Source organism: Pristis pectinata, chromosome 4 (genome assembly GCF_009764475.1).
Source record: "Pristis pectinata isolate sPriPec2 chromosome 4, sPriPec2.1.pri, whole genome shotgun sequence".
NCBI classification, from domain to species: Eukaryota; Metazoa; Chordata; class Chondrichthyes; order Rhinopristiformes; family Pristidae; genus Pristis; species Pristis pectinata.
The window spans coordinates 106,991,135-107,013,232 of NC_067408.1; the positions used below are offsets into that span (position 1 = coordinate 106,991,135).

Below are 22,098 nucleotides of genomic sequence, written 5' to 3' on the forward strand. Positions count from 1 at the left end.
TATTTAAACAATCTCTCTAATAAGTAAGAATTCAGTATATTTTTTAAGTGACAATCAGATATTTTGATAGTGCAAGAACATGCCCCCTTTTGCTGTCATTGACATTTAATTGGTGGAATTTACTTGACATCTTTGAGGGCTTTTTATTGTTCTGTTCGCAGGATGAATAAACCTTCACCATTGACTTTGGAGTAAGAATTGTGACAAGTGCACCTGTATTTTAAAGACACAGCAATTTGCTAGTCTTTTTAGGTTTCGTCATTTGGAAATATTGGTGGTAAACTGTTCAAGCAAGAGGTTAGTAAGAGAGTTTTCTGTAATTATGCACTGATCGTTCAGCACAATATTTTCTGCAAGTGTTTATCATAGTGGGTCCAGTTATCACTGTATCTGATTCATTGCTCAAATAAAATTTATCTTGGCAAAGGCTTCGTGGTTCTCACTGAGGTTTGCAGAAGCAGTAACAAGCTCTTTAAAAGTTCTCAGTTGCGATATTGAGTGAAGCACTTACACTGTGTAAACTTCAGAGCAATAAAGGACCTTGTTTTTGATAATTACAATCATTTAATACATAGTATTATTCCTTCAGAATCTGAAATAAAACCTTATGATGCAGACATATTCTGCTTGGCATTGTTAGTGTTCTTTATATATATCAATAAGATAATATCTATTAGTGGGGGAAAGCATATCTTCAATAATGCAAGAAAGAATGCAAATCTCTGTGAACTGTTCCATGTGTCCACATTTGGAATATTGCACAAGTGATAATGTTTTGCGTGTTTGTCTTCTTACAATGCATTAATTTAGGCTTTAAACCTCAGAGACAAAGAAACACACTAGCACTGAGGCAACAAAATAAGATTTTTGAGCTCTGGAATAGGTTATTCATGGTTTGCCAGTACAACTGCAAACCTGGACTCCCTGTTGTACCTGGAGATGTAACAGAAGTTCTTGTTCGGTTACTTTGTAACAAATCCATCTTCTACATACATAGATTCCTTGTCACCTCCCATTAGTTATTATGACGGATGTTCCTATGTAATGTGGAAGGACAGGTTCTTGATGCATTTCCGGTGAAGAGTTCAAAACCGGGCTTGGGTTTCTGTAACCAGGAGAATTCTTCTCATCAGCAGCATATCCTCGATTTTCCATTATGTACCCTGTAAGCGCACAGGGTGATCTTTGGAAGGTGTGCTTAGCAAAGAATTGCCCGTAGCTTAAGGATTCAAACTGGGTTTGTCCTGATGTCCCCACACCCAGTGAATCTTGCTGTTCATGTAGCCTCCCTTCATTCAGTTTCGTATTGTCTCTTGCACTATTCACGTTGTCCATGCTGGGTTTCTGGTGGTTGAAATGCTCGTACGGGACCTCTTTCACACAAATCCTCCTGGCTTGTTCATATGCTGTTTGGGTTGGTAAAAGTTGTTGGCTTATCCTTGCCATTGGCTTGGCTGCATCACAGTCTGACTTAACTAACAAAGAATTGCTTAAAGAGGGTGAAAAACACTTTACATCATTGCATAATTTCTCCTGAGAATTGTGTCTGAACAGTACTTTACACTCCTCCTTGATAATGTGCTGTGTGGGCTGCAGTGCTTCTATTTTGGTTTGCTTCACAGGGTTAATGTAAGGTTTTTCTTTATATTTACTATTTGGTCTTGATGTCACACAACTTGGAAAGGTGGCATAGGTAACCGTTTCACAGTGTCTGCTGTTAGGCAATACACCTGAGAGAGAGAGAGAGAGAGAAGGTATTAAGACAGTGTTAGGCAGGATGAAGTGGGAGTACAACAGCTGTTGAATGAACACCAAATTGACAACAGGTGTTTCTAATTATCCTAGTTTATTTAGTTAAAATTCAATAATTTTCACCATCCACTTAAAGTGCTGGCAAAATAATGTATTCAAAATTCCTATTAAGTAATTGATATAATTTATTTTAAAATAGCATAGTACCTATAGCTTATTTAATATTAAAACAGCAGCAGTTCCATATGTTGTTTCGGGCATTTTGTAAGTATGTGACTGGAATCGCTGTGTAAAGCAGCACATAAATTCAACCAGCTACAATCCAACAACTGAATTGAGCCAGAAACACAAGGAGACTGCAGATACTTGAATCTGGAGCAAAAACCAAACTGCTGGAGGAGTTCAGTGGGTCAGGCAGCATCTGTGGAGGTGAAAGGAACTACTGACATTTCAGGTCGAGACTCTATAACAGGACTGAGAATGGAGAGGGACGGTAGCCAGCATAAAGAGGAGAGGAGGAGATGTGAGACAGGGGCCGGAAGGTGATAGGTGGACTGAGGAGGAGTGAGGTTTGAGGGGCAGGGGCAGGGGTGCAGTTGGGAGACAGAGGTAGGTGGGTGATAGGTGGAAGAAGACAAGGGGGGGGCAGGTGGCGTCAGGTAAGATGGGGGGAGGAAGCTGGAGGGTGATGAGCAGGGACACAAAGGCTACAAGTGCTGGAATCTGAAAAGGAAGGTGATAATGGAAACCATTTAAGGGAGAGATGGGCAGACGGAACCATATGGAGCAGGTGATCCAGTGGGTGAAGTACGTGTGTAGAAGGTGGATGGAACCAGGAGGGGAGGAGCATGATAATGGATGGTGGGTGGCTGGGGGTGTGGGGGATATCGGAAAGGGAACCAAAATGGGAGGACCAGGGGTGGATCGGAACAAGAGAGGGGGAACACAGGAGGTAAAGGTTACCTGAAAATGGAAAATTCAATGTTCGTGCCACTGGGTTGTAGACTACCTAGGTGGAATATGAGGTGTTAAATTGAGCTTCTCTGATGATGTCCTGGATGGTGAAAGCAAACTTTAAACAGCTTGGTAAATTGAGTAGAAGCCCAAAGATTAAAAGATAGCCTTGATCTCAGTTATGTTACAAAATCAGGTCATGGTTTTTATAATTTGGTGACATAAATTATCATGAATCAAACATGATCAATTTGAAGGTAACTGCATAATAGTAAAAGTAATAAAATCATTTTTAATGTTCACAGAACCATAGATTATTTCATGTTTTTAGGATTGCATTTTATATACTTCTTGGCAGAAACACTGATTTGATTCTGCAGGAGCATTGGTTAGTTACCAGCCTAGTTACATCATAAAATTTAAGATTCGATGAAACTTGATGTTTCATTTAATAGCATGATCAAGATGTGCTCAACAATGTCAAATCTGTAGGCTTATTCTAGTAAATTTCCAACCATATTTGACACATTATCCGAGAGCCTCCGAGACCTAAAGACTGCTGTAGTGTGTGTGAGTTTGTATGTGTTCCAGTTTTAATGTCTTGTCTTCAAATTTCTACACCTGTGTGTAAATAAATAAAGTTTAAAAAAGTGATGGGAAGTCCAGTAGTTATTTAATTGCACTTTCCCAAGGATGTATGCAGCCTTGAGGATAAGAAAGCATTACACCTATCTCTCCAGTGCAGGCACACAACCACTCCTCAGCTGCAACAGTTAGTACACAACTGAAAGAGAACTGGTGCTTGGGCCCCCATTATACGAACCTGTACTGAATTAGCATAAAATGAATTATTGACTGATTGGGTAGTCTGCTGGACTGTTAAAGGAACAGGGCAAGGAAACTTCTACAAAAAGTAGCTTTTAGATTTATACCACTTTAAAGCATATTTTAATTACTCTCATACTGTACAATTTTAGCTTTAAAGTTAGAAGCATCAAATATAACCTTTTGGAACTTGATCAAAAATAGTTTGAGCAAGTAACATGTGGTGATAAGACTGAGTGATTTTGGCTGAGATGTTATATTGAGGCCCCATGATAAATTGTATGGTTGTATTCAAAATGCATAAGGAAATATTCCTGATGTCTTGGAAGAATATTCCTCTTTCAACTAGCACCACTTAAAATGGATCATAAATATAATTTTCTGTTTATGGGATCTTAATGTGCATAAAATAGTTACTGCATTTGCTCAGGTTACAGAGATAGCCCTTTGGAGAAATTGATCAACAGTGAGTCACATGAGTATCTCTCAGTACAACAGCAAAACTTACACTGATAATTCTGTGCAGAACAATACTGTGATTCACTGATATGATGATCCTGCAGACTTTTTGAGGCAGTCAGATTCTGAGCTGATGATGAGCTTGTCAAATGCCAGCAGTTGTCGTTGGTTGCTTGAAATGCACCCACATAGAATCTTGCTGGTTCACAAGATGACCCTTGACTCTGAACTGTCTTGCCAGGCGCCATCTGTTTTTTGCTGCCAAGCACTTGTGGGTCCAGTGGGAAGTGTCCATAGGTGTAGGGGAAAGGGAGCCCATATGAAGAAGCATAAAGGAGTTCATTGTTCTCCTGGTGGGAAGCGTTTTCCTGGGGTGATACAACACTCAGCGAGGGGCTGCCTCCCCAGCTACTGGCATGGTCGCAATCGTTTTTCTCAATTTGGAATGAATTATATTGCTGAAAATGTGATAAAGGGGAAAGGAAAGTCACTTATAACAGAGGAACTTCATGCCAAGAAAGAATTTAATTTCATTGCACAGACCAATTTAAAATTATTTAAAAAAAAGATCTTTTTGAATCCTTTTTCATTCATATTCATATTGTATGCCACTGATTATATTATCTGAAGTTTCTTTCAAAACAACCACAAGGATATTAACCAATTCTGGAATTTGCTCACTTTCCTTCTTTAACTATTCCCAGTAAATCCACAGACCTGTGTACAATTTCCTTGATAGAATACCATTCAGGAGCAACTTATCTCCAGGTGTGTTGAAGCAGGCAACAAAGTATTAACAAAGATTAGCTGGAAGAGTGAACTAGGAAAAATAGAGACAACAGCCCCTAACTATGACATTTAATTTTGAAGATTTTTGAACAACTACTCTGCAATCTTTATAAATTGTCAGCTGAATGCCAATAAAGTATCACTCTGCATTGTCAGTGATCTTTTTTATATTAAAAGTAGTTAGAAAATTTGTTTTATATCACTTGATATTAATCTCATTGCTTCTGAAAAACATTAATATGTCACTTGAAGGATATGTGTGACAGTCTCAAATATTTCAGAAATGTTTTGAAATACAGGTTGCTTCCTAATGTTCAGGTAAAATATAGATACGGTAAGAATCCATGATGTTTATTTAAAGTGTTTTACATTGTGATTCAATTGAACTTGGTTTTAGCTTGCTCCAAGTATTGTTGTCCTGGAATTTGAATGACATAGGTTCAAGCTCCATTCCACAGAGTTCAGCAGATAACTGAGGCTGATGCAGCTGCAATGATGAGTGATTTCTACACTGGTGGATTGAACCAAGTCTTTTTTCCCATGATACCATGGAACCTAATACAAGAAGATCCGAGGGATTGACCCAGCATCTTGGCATCTTTAATCACTAAATTAACCAAAATTAAGTGAGTAATTTATCTCATTGATGTTTGTGGGACCTTACCAGGTGTAAAATGCCACTACATTTGCTCACATTATAGCATTGACTCAATTTCAAAGACATTTTGTTGCATTGAATAGCTTTGTGATACCCAGAGGGCTTGGGAGACCACATGAATAAAAGTGTGTTCTATCTTAATCCAGAGCTGTTCTGATGTCCTAACTGTTCAGTTTTCCATGTTGGCCAAACATTCATGATTCACATTGTTCTTGGTATTTGGGTAGTTTTATCTTATTTAAAAATCCCATGAAATTGTAACATGGAAATCATTTGCTGTAAATTGGATGTTCGGTGCTACTGGAATGTTACTCTCCCATAAATGAGATCTGTCTGTCAAGAAATCACTGGAACCACCGAAAATTAGAGATGCTATTTCTTAATGTAAGGGCTCTGTAATTGGCTTAATTTATGGTCCTGGTATAAAACACAACGTAAGGTCATCCAGAAAGAGAACAATTGAAATTATGGTGTGTAACTCCTGGAGGCAATATTGCTCCTGGATATTTATTAAACATAAATACTGAGTTTTATTTATTTTCCTTTCCTTTGCTCTTCCTTAAACCAATCTTTCTTCCTCAACCCCCACCAATCCAATCATCCTTTCTCCTGCTGTGGTTCTCATTCTGTATTCACGTTTACTCTAATTCACCATGTTTCCTTCTGCTACGAAACAGCATGACCAAAGAAACATAGAAATTATCACCCAGAATGAGGCCATTTGGCCACTTCCCAGCTCTTGCCTTTAGCTCTGGCACTTATTCAATTGCTCTTCCAAATACCTCTCAAATGTAGTGAAGGTTTTGACCTCCACACCCCTTTTAGGCAGTGAGTTTGAGACTTGTTAAGTGAAGTAATTGTTTAACATCTAGCTTCTGCCAATTAAAATCATGACACTTAGTTACTGATTTCCCTGCTAAGGGAAATTGGACCTTTCTGTTTTCCTATCCAGGACTTTTACAAAATTATACACTTTAAATAAATCTCTGCTAAGTATCCTTTATTCCAAAAAAAAGCCCTAAACTGGATAATCTCTCATTGTACATATACTATAATTCTACAATCTTCGTAAATCTCCTCAGCATCCTCTCCAGGGCTACCAAAGACCTCTTGTAATCTAGAATTTTGGGATGATACACTTTGGGGTAAATGAAGGCCTCTTGGCTCATTATGTATGTACATCAGAAGATCTTTCCAAATTGGTCTTGCTTCCTTCCTCCTCCCCCATATACTTTTCCTTCAAATGTTAATCCAACTCCTGTGAAATATTACTACTGAATTTGCTTCCACTGCTCCTTCAGGCAATGCACTCCAGTTAGCAATTGTTTGCATTCAAAAGATTCTGGAAGGTCCCAGGTGTGGTTCTTGGTTCAGGTACAGTGATGGTAAGAGTGCTTCTGCAAGTGATCTCCTAGATTGTGATAAAAAAAAGTCTTACTTGGGTTTTTGTTCTATGTTAGTCTAATGAACGATACCGTTAAATACACTCTGAGCCCCTTGGAAGGGAAGGAGTTCTGACTTGAAAAGCCTGCCGACCCTCACAAGTGATACTGGGCATTGGGATGAGGCAGAGCAGAACACTTCTTGTTGGAGATGATAAATGTAAGCTGGATGGGATAGTTTTAAAAGCAATGGTAAACATCTGAAATTTTAAAGTAATCAGTTTTGAAAGAGTGATCGAAGAAAAGCTAGCGCAACTTAGAGCTTGCTTCTCAAACCATTAAATTGTTTTAAGTTACATGAAGTGGCAGTCTGAACTATGGCTGTGAACTGCGAACAGTCTTGTATTAAGAGATGAATATACAGTGCTTCCCTTATTTAAATCCCTGAAATTATTACTGTGCTGAAAAGCAATGAGAGTTTAAAAATAAACACACTGTCAAAAGCTGGCAGATGTCACTTCCATCTCCAATTTCATGTAAACGTTTGAAAATGAACATATAATAAAGAATTCAGTACTTTCTGATGTGAATACTTTACAACTTTGGAAGGCAGGATTCTGCATGGTATTGGGATAGACCTGTCTCTTTGCTGCTCTAATTTGACGCTGGTTCAAGCTTCTTATTTTGTACAGTTCTAGTTTTTGCCCTTGACTGTGCTCTCAGTGAAAAACAGAGATTGCATGTCAAATGCTTTCCCCATAAGGAATAAACAAAAATCATATGAGTCATCTTGGATGACATCTGTACACTTCCTATTGCCTTAATCAAGTGGGCTTTTGCTAGGGATGCCAACAAGCAGCTCATCTGCTTTGTTTCCATCCCTTGCTTCAACTTGCACCAAGTAGCATTCCAGTGAGACATGGTAGTAGGAAGTGAGCTCGATGCTTCCTGTGAAAAAAAGAGCAGCTGCCCTCTGCTCTACATTTTCCAACAACACAGTGCACAAACCTTAGTTCCAGTACTAACACGTAGCGGTATCTAGACAAGAGGAACTGGGAACGTCCATAATTTGTACCTGTGGATAAGGAGATGTCTTTAGCTTCGATTTCAGCTTGGAGATTTTAGGTTTAAGTTGTTTTTGGTTTTCATGTGAGGTAGACAGCAACATCTTATAGGGAAAGGAGGACTTGATGGCGGTGGTCTGATCCAGTGATAATTGCAGTTCCTTGTATTCAATGTCCCTGCAACATAAGATCCAATAACACCGCAATGTGAGATAATGTGAGTTAAACACAAGATTATTTTAAAAGGGTTAAGAACAGCCATGATAGGAGACTGACAGGGGATTAATGTGAATTTATTAACCAGCCTTCTGAAAATAGCTCACGGAGGAAATTAAATCCACAAGTGTACAAACAGTAGTATTTACAGTAATTAACTGATGCCGGCCTTATATCCGTTTAATATTCCAATCTGTCTCTGTGTCAGGCACCAGTTGATGGCCTTGTCCTGGTCATTTCCTTTTGACCAGGGCTGCCTGTCATACATCTGGAATGCGCCTGGAGCTTGCTGCTGATTTCACCAGCACTCACAAAGCCTGGTTTCTTATATTAAAAAAAATTAAACTGAAAATTTATTGCGCTCTGACGTGTGGCAGGAATTGACTGCTGAGGAAGCGGCTCGTAATCTTTTTTTCTCTGCCGTATATGCCTTCTGGACTGTGCAATCATACAGTATTTATAATCAGCCAATCATGCACATTTATTTACTCCTTTTGCCAAAAGGAGGTTGAATATCCATTTATTATCACCGTTATTTGTGGCTTGTTGACATGACGAGGATGTATTGTTTTTAAGCTTGCAGTTTGCTTGGAAGCAATTTAATTCACGGCAATGGGAGATGACAGATAATCATAGTTAATCTACAAGAGTATTTTAATATTCCAATAACAATCCGTTAATGTGCCACTTTGGCAATAACAAAAGACTGACCAATCCAGTCATGAGTTCTATAATATTTATGTAAATTGACTGAATGGATGAGATTTTGCTTGTGAAATGACAGAACTTTTATCCTTAGAAGTCAAGGAATTAAATAGGCAAAGAGAGCACAGGGATCTGAGAGCACAAATATATAAATTGCAAAGGAATGGACTTCATTTTCAGAGGAGAGGCAGTGCAACAGGGAGGAAGTGTTAAATTTATACTGCTTAAACCATATTGGGAACACAGTGCATAATTCTAGTCTTAAAAAGATATTGAAAAACTGGAGAAATTGCACAAAAAATTATGATGATGTTAAAGAACTGAGGGGACGCAACTATCAGGAAATAATGAGTCGGTTAGAACTGTTTTCCCTGGAAGTTTTGAAAATACTAAACTCTTTTAACTTGAAGATGACCTTACGAGGGGCATTAAAGAAAACAAAGGCATAAATAATGGGCCAGTATGAGCGTGAAACTTGATATTTAGGAGGAAATGCAAATAGTGAGATAAGAGAGGCTGAATGGTAACTCGATTTCTACCCTCCTAGTATCACAATCCCACCACCGAACATAATGCACCAATTCCAAGAGTGTAACTGAGAGGTAGAGACACACTTCCAGACTCATAGCCTTCTACGCAGCACGGCTGCTTTCCACGATCCAGCAGCAGGACTGCTCCAATACAATTATCATTTCAATCTGTTCTTGTCTCACAGAACTGATCTGCTCGTATCTCAACCTTTTTCCCTTCCCACATCAAGTTTCTTGTTACCTACACCAGGACCATCCTGATACAATCTTCCACTTCACAAGTTTCTTAGCCCTAACCATCTCCTTTTCATCGTTCCTCTACTCTAGAAAGCTCTTCAGCGCTCCCTTCAATAAAAGCCCAATCAGATCCTGCCTATTATCAACTCCTTTGCCTGGCCAAAATTGTTTTACATTGAACAGTTTCTCCTTTAACTCCACTAATTTCTTTCAACTGAATCCTGCATGTGACTGGCTTTTTGTCAGTGATGAGCTATCTCTTTCTTCCATTAAGCTTCCAATGTTTACTCCACCTAGTCTTCACAAAGTCCCACATAAGACTTTCTCCTTCCCTTCCTTAATTTCTCTATTTCTAGGCAGTTACCAGTATCTGTGATAAGTTACCACAGCCAATTTGATATCAAAGTCCCTCTCTAATTCCTGCAACAATTTCTCCATTACCAGCTGCCATTTTAGATACTTCTTTAAAAAGGAAACTCTTCTCTATCACCAACAGAGGATTCCCCTCTTCTGTAGTTGTCTGCATCCTTAGTTATTTCTGTCCATTTCAAATGTACTTCATCACTGCAAGGTGCTTTGGGGGGCGGGGGTGTCCTGAAGTCATGAAAGATGCAATAGAAGTGTAATTCTTTGCTTCTTTTCTTAAAAATCCTGACAATTGAGTTGATACAAATTAAACAAGGAAAACACAGCAGCCGACCTGTGAACAGCAACCTCCCAATGTGATAATGAGGAGCTTAATTGATGTTGATTTTGTGATCATGTGACCATAGGTCAAAAAGGAAGCAGCACACAAGGGATAACTCTACCACTGCCCTGAACTAATGCCGTGAGGTAATTTGCATCCACTGAGAGCCTTGGTGAAACACCTCATCTGGAAGGCTGCACCTGTGACTCTGCAGCACCCTGACTACTGGGCTGTAATGGGCTCATGTTTCTGGAGCTCAAATGCTCTTGTTAATTTAGTTCATTTTGGGATCACAAGGTCATCTGTTTCAGATTTAACCACATCAAAAAGAGGAAACACTGAGTAGAAGCAAAGCTGGAGAGGTATTTGTGTAGTCACTTTAGGTGTTATTGTATCTGCTGAGTGATGATGGCAGCTGACTGGTTGCTCCTCCTGCTGGATGAATCCTCCTCCATCAACTGGGAAACTGCACATTGGGACCCACCCACTGCCCACAGAGCACCAGGAGACCACGATCTGCCAACTTGGTTGGCACTGGGTAGGTGGCTGAAGACTCTGCTGAGGTTTTGTGGGAAAGTTAACAGGGGCTTCGGTTAAGCTTCAGTCATCGGGTGGCTGGGACTAGGCTGGGACGGCCATCTGCAGTTGTGGAGCAGCCCAGAAGGGGACTGGCCGCATCCTGACACTGAAAGAGAGTGAGTGGGCAGTAGCTGGAAAGTAGGGTAGACTGGGGTGGGGGGTGAGAGAGCCAGGGACTTGAGAGGGAAAGGATGTGAGAGAAGGGAGGGAGTGGAGAGGGAGGATGGAGACTATAAGATTTCTTTATTAGTCACATGTACATCGAAACACACAGTGAAATGCATCTTTTGTGTACAGTGTTCTGGGGGCAGCCCACAAGTGTCACCATACTTCTGGCACCAACATAGCATGACCACAACTTCCTAACCCATACGTATTTGGAATGTGGGAGGAAACCGGAGCACCCGGAGGAGACCCACGCAGACAGGGGGAGAATGTACAAACTCCTTACAGACAGTGGCTGGAATTGAACCCGGGTCTCTGGCGCTGTAGCAGCGTTACGCTAAACCACTACACTACCGTGCCTGCCCATAGGCAGTTAGGGGAAGGGGGAACTGAGGGACAAAGACTGACGGAGGAGGGAGTAAGAGGGAGGGGCTCAGCATGGGATGGGGGGAACTAGGGAATGGATGTGGATTGGGGTTTGGATTGCACATGCAACCACCTAAGATGTTTTCACACCCTTCCACTTTAACGTTGCAAAGTGACTCTTCCCTCTGTTGCACCGTGATTCACTCATCTACCAGGTTTTGAGTAAGTCCATGTACGTGCCGTATATATCCTCTTTATACAGAGCAAAATCACCGACACCTTCAACACAGCAAAACAAATCATTGCATGGAAGAGTTAGCCGTCAAAATTTTGACAGTGAGTCACAAGTTAGGGTAGACGACCAAAGTCTTACTGAAAGAGATGAGTTGCAAAGAATGTCTTAAATTTGGAAGGAAACCAGAGCTTCCAGTCTTGGTAACTGAAGAGACAGGTGCCAATGTTGGAATGATAAACCTTGGGAACAAGAAGCCCAAACTAGTGAGTAAAAAAAAATTCAATTTTATGGGTCTGGAAGAGATCACAGAGAAAAGAGAGAGAGGGAGAGCTGGAATATGGGTGAGACAATGAAGGGTTTTGAAAATAAGCATGTGAATTTCAAAATTGAGGTCTTGTACTCACACCAGGAGCTGGTGTGAGTTGGCAGACACTCGTCTAATAGCATGAAGGACCATGCAAGTTAGGACACACAATCAGAAGACCCCCTTCAGGAAAGACCAACCTCACTATTTGTCCATCAGACATAATACAGATCGGCGTACCGCGCAAGAAGACTATAGTTATGATGAAGGGTCATCGAAATGAGACAGTAACTCTGGTTCTCTCTTCAGATACTGCCTGACCTGTTGCATGCTTCTACCACTTTCTTTTTTATTATTTCAGATCTACAGCATGTTCAGGTTTTTTTCATTTTCAAGACTATAGTCAAATTGTGAAACGGTCACAAGATGAGTAATAGACTGGCGATGGTGGAAAATCAGTAACGGAGTACAATAAGCAAGTAGTTATGAGTTAGAAATTGAATGTGTTAACAAAACCCACTCCACCCCTACTGCCCACACCACCCCCAAACCACCTTGCAAATAAGCTAAGGAACCAGATCTAGAAATGGTACGTTATACAGTCAGTGTTGAAAGAGTTTCTTCCTCACGTGGCACTGAAAGATTTTACGGTTTGTTTGGATGAATTATTAATATAAGGGACCAGCGAGGTGAGTAAAGAGAGCTTGGCTCAAGTGGATTATGAATCACTCAAATAAACTTGGTGACCCATTTATTGTGTTTGTGTTTTCTTAGCAAATACTGAGAAACTAGCAATTAATTATATATGAAATCACTGCGTATAATTTTCTACTTGTTGTTTTGGAGGTGGTACCTTTATTTGCAATGTAATTTGATTTGTTTTTGAGAAAACATAAGTTGATTGCAAGGGGTCAATAGGGACAGAGAGTAGCTGAGTTAGTGGGGGATACCGGAATTGACATTGGCTTTGAAGCCACTTTCACTTGTTTGAGATTAAGTCTTTCAAATTGATTATTAATTAGGAGGATATTTGAGGACCAGAGTCTTGTTCAACTTATGAGGTGTGGAAATTGAGTAGTCATGTTGGTAAGGGGAGTCTCCAGTTGAGCAACTGAATGTGAAGAAGTAATTCTGGCACTCTCAATAATCTGGTGGAGGAAGGACATACTACTTAAGATGGTCATCCCATGAAGAAGAGATGATGATGCAAAGGAAGAGAAGAAAGAAGAGGTAAAGGAAGAATGAAGTAGATAAATGAAGAAAATCTTAGAGGTTCAGAATTTGGCTTTTATTCATAATTTGCTGGATGCCAATGACAGAAATGCAGAGGGAAGTCTCAAACATAGCCAGGTATAGTCGAGTAAATGGTTAACCAAATGGTGCTGGAATATAATATTAATGGAAGATTCAACAGTGATAAAAGCATAAGATCCTGTAAGTGTTAGTAAGTCAGGCAGCAACTGTGGAGACAGAAGCACAGTTATTGCTTCAGGTCACTGGCCTTCCAGCAGAGTTGCTGTTCCTTCTGTAACCAGAAATACGAATCACAAATTATGTGTTGAACACTAGCGCCAAGTAGCTTTTAAAGGATTTAGTCTACAAGGCATTGAAAAGGAAAGAAAATTATTGTCTTTGCTTCAACAATTGTTTGTAGCAGATAACTACACATTGCATTTCCTCAGTCTAAAAGATTTTATTTTCTAATCTCCCTGTCCATTCATTATTTTTGTTCCCCCTTGTTAACAGCTTCCCAATCAAAGGAGAGAATTTATGTTTATTGCAGAATAATCTATAATCATGAATAACTTTATCAGGTCACCTTTAAACTTCTCAGTCCAGGTCTGAGTTTTATCTTTCACCATTTATTGCTGCTGTGTCCCAGAATCCAGCCTGCTTTAATATTCTTTCTTGAAAGCAGTGATTAAAATATCATACAATATTCAACAGTGGAAAATATTTACACATAAAGGAATGTTGGAAAATCTTAAGGCCAGATCGGGAGAAAGAAAAAAGAGGAATGTATGACAAAAGAGAAAAACTGACAAAAACACCGGAAGTGAATATAATCAAGTACAGGTCCTCCCTGGGTTATGGCAGGGTTCCGTTCCTGTGAACCATTCATAACGTGAACAGTTTGCAAGTCAGAAATGTGGTCATGAACTGAGTTCCCACATGGAGGAAGATACCTGAAGCCCTACAGCAGCCAGCAAATCCATCCTGCCGGTCTCCCAGATGCTTGGTTGTACTGTATGTACAGACTGTAAATCAGGTGTTAGTGAGCTGGAGAGGACTTGTAACGTGCAGGCCAATAGATAAGTGTCCAAACTGTGATGGATTAGAAAGATAAAGGGAGCTGTACAAAAGAATTAGGGTGGATAAAGGACTGCTACTAAAAGTGATGGGAAATTTAATTTCCTTCCTTCAGATGCAACACCACCAGAAATCAAACAGCATTGTAGAACATCATGATGCAATGCCAGAGAACTCTATTCCAGAAGTTTAAACACAAAATCTTAGCTGCCACCCTGGTGGATTACAAAGGGAGTGCTATATTATTGGAGGTGCCATCTTTTGGAAATAATGTTAAAACTATGCTCTGCCTGACTTGCAGATGGACTCAGAAGTACATGAGATATTATTTAAAGAAGAGCAAAGAAGTCTTTGTTTCTGTAACATCAAAATTTGTGGGAGCTTGCTGTGTGCAAATTGGCTGTTGTGTTTCTCACATTACAACAGTAAACAGTAACTATTTAATTGGTTATAAAGTGTTTTGAGACATCCCGAGGTAATGCAAAGGATTATTTAAATGCAAATCTCAGTGTTGGTAACATTAGTAGCACTTCTGACAACCTTCTTCTTGATACCAAGAAGATGCAGAAAGAGAAATGCTCTCATTTCATGGTCACCGGCTTGAAAGTGGAAGGAAAGTCCTGGCGACCTGCAGTTCTCCTTCATCCTCATCGGTTAAACTCTAATTGTTCTCTGGTATCCTATTTGACTAAAAGTATTAAGGGGACAGACCATGTTAACTCTGCTACACCCCAGCAGCAGAGTAGTCCATTGTGCATAGTGTTCCTTTGTTATAAAACAAAATATCCTCTGACTTAACAGGAGAATACCATAGGAGATCCACTGGTATTTAAATCACTGAACACTTTCAATGCTGGCTGAGCTTTACTTTGTGTGTGCTTCTGTCTGACATATGAATCTTACTCGTATTCCTGCTACTCAGCTTAAATACAACAATATTGCTATTCATGATTAAGTTTTGAATAGTATTTCTTTTCTGTGCATTCATAAAAGTTGAATGTTAGAAATATATTCCCATATGTACCTCCTGACAGCAGCATAAACCTCCTTTATAGTTTATGATGACTAAATGGGCCAGACTTTGTGTCATAAACACACTGTGTACTAGGAAGCTGTTAAAGGGGAGTTCAGGTTAGCACACAATCACAGCCACATTGCTGGAGCAATGGTGTGTACTTGACAAAAGAGAATTGCACACAGAGTGTCACAGTACTCTGTACTGTTATTGTTTTTACCTGTACTACTTCAATGCACTCTGTGCTAACTCAATGTAACCGCACTGTGTAATGAATTGACCTGTACGATCAGTATGCAAGACAAGTTTTTCACTGTATCTCGGTATGAGTGACAATAATAAACCAATACCAACACATTGATCAGAGGGGGCAGGGATGCCTTGTACCTTTTGTCTCACTCATGGGGCACTGCTGAACTGCACTCTGGTTTTCTCCTCTGAGTTTGTGTCAGATGCAGCTGCCACAACAGCTCAGAGATATTTTCCATGTTTGCTAAAGTATCTCTGTTCCATTTTTATTCCATATGTTTCCAGAATTTTTAATTGGGCTTTCTAGATATTGTAATTCCATTGTTTTTCATCATTTACACAAGTACCTTATCACAGTAATACCTCCATTTCCCGTGTTAAACGGACATAACTTGGCTGTGTTCACTTAGGGCTGAGATCGCTGATTCAGCTTTGAGCCTCTGCTCAAATTTTCTGCATTTGGTAGTCACTGCCAATCAGTGAGAGTCAAGCCAGAATGCTTGGCTATGAAAGGGCAGTGTTCTAATGCATTATCTTGTTTAATTCAATCACTCAGCCACTACTTCATCAACAACTTATGAAAAATTACCATGTATGAGAAAATTGCCTCCCAAACCAGAGAGGTACAAACATTAGTGGTACTTCAATTTCATATCAAGTGAACCGGTTGCATTGAACAGCCTGTTAAATACATGAAGTACTATTTTGATTACTTTCTATCTGAGGGCAATATTAACCCAACTTTCTGACATTAACTTCCACTTTGTTCCACCACGTATTTGGAAACTTTAGCAGTGGGGAAGAAAGAGTGCAAATTTCAGTCCTCAGCTGATTTCCTATTAGAAGTGCCATTGGCTGTTACATAGGAATAATTCAAATTTCTGCGTCAAAAATGATACATTTTTGTCATGAGACCCATAATAATGACGAGAGAGCAGTTTACCTGGACACTGAACTCTCCACCTTCATGTACACTACTCTCACATAAGAACATGAGACACAGGAGCAGGAGTAGGCCATCTAGCCTGTTGAGCCTGCTCCACCATTTAATAAGATCATGGCTGATCTGGCCGTGGACTCAGATCCACCTATCTGCCTTTTCCCCATAACCCTTAATTCCCCTACTATGCAAAAATCTATCTAACTGTGTCTTAAATATATGTAATGAGGTAGCCTCCACTGCTTCCCTGGGCAGAGAATTCCACAGACTCACTACTCTCTGGGAAAAGCAGTTTCTCCTCATCTCCATCCTAAATCTACTCCCCTGAATCTTGAGGCTATGTCCCCTAGTTCTAGTCTCACCTACCAGTGGAAACAATCTTCCTGCCTCTATCTTATCTATCCCTTTCATAATTTTATATGTTTCTATAAGATCTCCTCTCATTCTTCTGAATTCCAGCGAGTACAGTCCTAGGCGACTCAATCTCTCCTCATAGGCTAATCCCCTCATCTCCGGAATCAACCTGGTGAACCTCCTCTGCACCGCCTTCAAAGCCAGTATATCCTTCTTCAAGAAAGGAGACCAGAACTGCACGCAGTACTCCAGGTACGGCCTCACCAGTACCCTGTACAGTTGCAGCATAACCTCCCTGCTCTTAAATTCAATCCCTCTAGCAATGAAGGCCAGCAATCCATTTGCCTCCTTGATAAACTCTTGCACCTGCAAACCAACCTTCTGCGATTCATGCACAAGCACTCCCAAGTCCCTCTGCACAACAGCATGCTGCAATCTTTCACCATTTAAAAAATCATCTGATTTTCTATTTTTCCTTCCAAAGTGGATGATCTGAACCCTTGCCCACTCACATTGTTTCCTATTATCATGCTTGTGTCACTTTCTCACCATGTTGCTTTATGGACCTTGCTAATGGACATATTTTTGGTCTCCACATTTATCCCACCTGGCTCCATCTATCTCCTTTTATTTCCCTTGTCTGCTTTCATCTCTTGTTCTCTCTCCTCCTACCTTTCCCTCACCTAGTTCCACCCGCCCATCACCCTTCACTCCTTCACGGTCCACCAATCACTTACTGCCCCCATCTCACCCCTCCCCCTCTCCTCTTTATACCAGCTATCTCCCCTCTCCACTCTCAGTCCTGATTCGGGGTCTTGAGCCGAAATGTTGACAATTCCTTTCTCCTCACAGATGTTTGTATGTCCTTATCACCTGATATGTCTTATCCTATATATATGCTCTATATGGTCTGACTTGGCTGAGAGAGAGGGTTTTGGGGAAGGGTGGTCTGGAGAGGGTGGATTTTTGTGAGAGGAAGAGGGATTTTGAGCAGTGGGACTTTTTGGAAGCATTGTAGGATTGGTGGGTATGGGATCTTTGGAGAATTTGCTGAGGATGTAATGCAGCACAGTGCACCTTGGTCATATTTGGAAACTCAGCCACATCAAAGATGTAGCCAATTCAGCTAAAGCGATAATTCTGTCCACAGTATAGAAGGCAGACATATAGCCCAATGCATCTGTGTTGACTCTTTGAGAGAGAGTTCAATTAGTCCTTTAACTTCGCTATTTGTGCATAACCCTGCAATGTTTTCCTTTTATTTATAGAATAGAATTTATTCAATTCCTTCTTGAAAGTTAGCCCTCAATTTTCATTCACCAGCCTTTTGCTTGCTGTCTTCAGATCACCACAAATCTCTGAGTAAAATAATTTCTCCCATTCTCTCCTGTTTCTCTTTTGCTAATTACCTTAAACCTATCTCTTCTGGTTACAGATCCTCCTGGCAGGAGAAATGGCTGCTCTTTATTTGTTCTATCAAAACCTCATGCAACTTTGAACTGTTAAACATCCCCTTGACCTTGGATACTCTATCGAGAACAGTCCCAACTACTCTTGATTCTCCATTATATGGTTTTCCTCTTTTGAATTTTCAACCTAAGGACCATAGGATATTTTCAGAGGAAGTCATTCATCCCACTTGATTTCAATAAGTTATTAGCTATTCTTTTAACATGTAGGTATACAATTCTACTCAATATGGCAAGTAGAATTGTTTATTTCCCTTTACCAAGAGAGGGGTGAAAAAAACAGGGTAGCCAAGGATGATGCACTGTTGATACCAGTTGAAAAACGGGATTGAGAGTTACAGATGTCTTTGCTTTTTTTAAGGAGGTGAACCAATGTGTTCTAATATAGGGAATTAACAGGGGAAGTGGGTGGAGAGATCATAACAGAATAATCATCTGGTGGAACAAGTTCGAAGGGCTAATTCCAGATTTGCTTGCACTGTTACAAATTAATGGATGTTAATTCTTTCAAACATCACTACAAACTTTGTGCCAATGAGCACACTGTACGTATTTACTTACGTGAGAACATAATTGACGCTCACAATGCAGTGGGGTCTGGAGGAACGGCTATTGTGTACAATGGTGGCGTAGCTCTGAACCCACACCCAGCCTCCGTGTTTGGACAGCAGCCTGTAGTACTTCGTCGTGACTTGTCCTTTGACCAGCACTTCCAAAAAATTCAAAAAGAAAATTTACTTCCTGTTTTTTGTACAGCATTTATAATTTCAGATGAATATTAAAACATTGCAAACTTCACTAACATAGTATTACATTTTGAAAATCTAATGAGGGAAGTTAGTTTCACACTTTAATCTGGAAACTGTAGTTAGCGATATTAGGGGAGGTGATCATTCTGTTCATTGTCTATTTTAACAAACATTAGAGTCATGGAATCAGACAGCATTAAACAGGCCTTTCGGTCTGCCAAGTTCCTGCAGGTCATCGGATGCCTAAAATCACTAAATCCAATTTCCAGCACTTGGTCCTCATAAATGTGGTCAATAGCACTGAACACTTGCACAAGTTTTGGCATCTGGTTGTCCTTGACCCAGAATAGTCAGCCCCATTGATTAGGGGAGAATGGGTGCAGACCAAACCAACATTCTCCCATTATAAGGACTTAAACTGTTGTAAAATATTCTTCCTCCTCCTGAAGATCCTTGTCGATTTCCTTACCTTTTTAACTTCTCCATTATAATCTATCAGAGGGTCTCCAGCTTGTGGAAATCCTTAACTCACTGGGCAAGATTGTGCAGACGTTTTCTGCTGTTCAACCACTGAAATGGAAGTTTTGGATCTCCACACGTGTGGTAAAATTGAGTCATCTTGTTATAGAGTATGAAAACAGTCCCTTTGGCCCACTGAGTTGACACCGACCATCAAGCACCCAATTACACTAAGCCCATTTTTTTCTCATCACATTCTGATCAACTCCCCCCAGATACTACTACTCACCTACTTGCTAGGGGCAATTTACAATGGCCAATTAACCTACCAACTCACACATCCTTCAGGAAGGAAATGGGCGACCCACAAGATACTCACAAGTTCACAGGGAAACTTCACACTGACAGCACTGATCAGGATTGAACCCAGGTTGCTGGAACTGTAAGGCAGCAGCTCCATGAGCTATGCCATTGTACCACCCTATCCCCCAAATATTGAAGAGAAATACTAGAGAAACAAAGGACTGCAGATGCTGGAATCTAGATGAAAAACACGATGATGCTGGAAGAACTCAGCAGGCCAGGCAGCATCCGTGGAGAAAAGCAGGCAGTCAACGTTTCAGGTCAGGAGCCTTCTTCAGGACTGAAGATAGGAAAAGGGGAAGCCCAATATATAGGAGGGAAAAGCAGAGCAGTGATAGGTGGACAAAAGAGGGGAGGCAGGGTGGGCATAAGGTGGTGATAGGTAGATGCAGATAAGAGATAGTGATAGGCAGGTGCGGGGGAGGAGGGGAGAGCAGATCCACCAGGGGATGGGTCAAAGGTAAGGAGAGAAAGGGGAAAAAAGTAGAAAAAAAGAGAGAGAAAGAAAGAGAGCTCTTTTTTTTCCTACCTTTTTTATCCCTCTCTCCTTACCTTTGACTCATCCCCTGGTGGATCTGCTCTCCTGTCCTCCCCCACACCTGCCTATCACTATCTCTTACCTGCATCTACCTATCATCATTTTATGCCCATCCCACCACCCCTCTTTTGTCCAGCTATCACTGCTCTGCTTTTCCCTCCTATATATTGGGCTTCCCTTTTTCCTATCTTCAGTCCTGAAAGAAGGGTCCTGACCCGAAATGTTGACCGCCTGCTTTTCTCCAATGGATGCTGCCTGGCCTGCTGAGTTCTTCCAGCATTATAGTGTTATTCATCCCCAAATATTGAAGTTGCTGACATTTGGGGCATTAAATTTTTCATTTTGCCCCTCCACCAGTCTTCAGTGGCAGAGCCTGGTCTTGTTTGGATTTTTTAGACCTGGCAATAGATTCAAGACCCTATTGACTTCACTGGGGCTTACAGAGCACAGAATAAAGAAGCAATGGACAAGGTGGTTACTTTTTTAATATTTTTAATTATTTCCAAGCGTTTTACTGTGCTGTAATTGGTAGTTGGTTTATTATTGTTACATGCACTTTGTTTTGCATGCCATCCATACAGATCATTTCATCACATCAGTACATCGAGGTAGTACAGGGAATATATCTTTTTTAAAAATTATTTGCTTCAATTCGATGAAATGCTGTTGAATGTCAGAAACATTTGAAAACTGTTAAAATCAATTACATCCTTTGACAGAAGGCAAAGTTCTACCAACACTTCCATCTCCTCCTGCTCCCCACCCCACCCCACTCATCCTTAGCACTTTCAAAAGTTACAATACAAACAGAAAATGCTGAAAGGCATTCAGCAGGTCAGTCAGCATTTCTAGAAAGAGAAATCGTGTTAATGCTGCAGATCAAAGGCCCATCGTCAAGTTTTCTCTCTTTCCCATTTCTGATGAAGAGTCTTCGACACAAATGTTGACTCTGTTTTTCATTCTACAGGTGCTGCCTGACCTGCTGAGTGTTTCCAGCAGTTTTGTTTTATTTCAGATTTCCAACATCAGAAGTTTTGGATTTTTGGGAGTTCAAAACGGTGTCATGTTTATTCCATGACAGTCCCCAACTAATCACTTGAAAGTAGGAAAGGTAAGAGTATAAAGCCTAGACCACATATTATAAACCTAGAAGAATAAACTGGATCAAAATCAGCTAGGGAGTGATAACTTTTATCTGTGTAACAATAATTTATTTGTGCAAATTGTTCTGGAATAAGTATCATTTCAAATGAGAAGTTAATTACTTACAGAGATGATGGGCATATCTTAAATGGAAAACATCACATCCATGCACATGATGGTACAAAGTCTTCTCTATCAGGTCCTGGGGCTCGAATCCAGTTAACTCTGCAACTCTGCAGAGTAAAAAAAATAGTAAGTTGACTTAAATAACATGAGCAACAATCTAGTTTAGATAACACAATGTACAAGGAATCCTAGAATTTATACATTGGGAAATACAGTAAAAAGTAGAAAGGTAATATTAGCAAAAGCAAGCTATTGGTTTGCAGTAACACACAAGGGTGCTCAAGGTCCTTCATTTGGTTCATTTCCCTCCATAGATGCTGCCTTAGCCGCTGAGCTCCTCCAGCGCCTTTGTGTGTTTCTCCACATTGTCCCCTTTGACTCTCACCAACTTTTATCAATGCACCATAGAAAGCGGCTTGGTATGGCAACTGCTCTGCTCAGGACCGCAAGAAGCTGAAGAGAGTTGTGGACACAG

The 22,098-nt window shown here is 40.3% G+C and overlaps 1 protein-coding gene across 1 annotated transcript in view; it reads right to left on the bottom strand.

The window, feature by feature from the left end:
• Positions 1-1,005: 1,005 nt before the first annotated feature.
• sim2 (SIM bHLH transcription factor 2) overlaps positions 1,006-22,098 on the bottom strand; it is a 69,529-nt gene continuing 48,436 nt past the window's right edge. Inside the window, exons 7-11 of the mRNA XM_052014491.1 lie at positions 21,624-21,730; positions 18,807-18,954; positions 7,895-8,060; positions 4,040-4,448; positions 1,006-1,730 (exon numbers count right to left, since the gene is read on the bottom strand). Coding sequence (XP_051870451.1) covers positions 1,006-1,730; positions 4,040-4,448; positions 7,895-8,060; positions 18,807-18,954; positions 21,624-21,730 — 1,555 coding nt within the window. The remainder of the gene's footprint in view (positions 1,731-4,039; positions 4,449-7,894; positions 8,061-18,806; positions 18,955-21,623; positions 21,731-22,098) is intronic.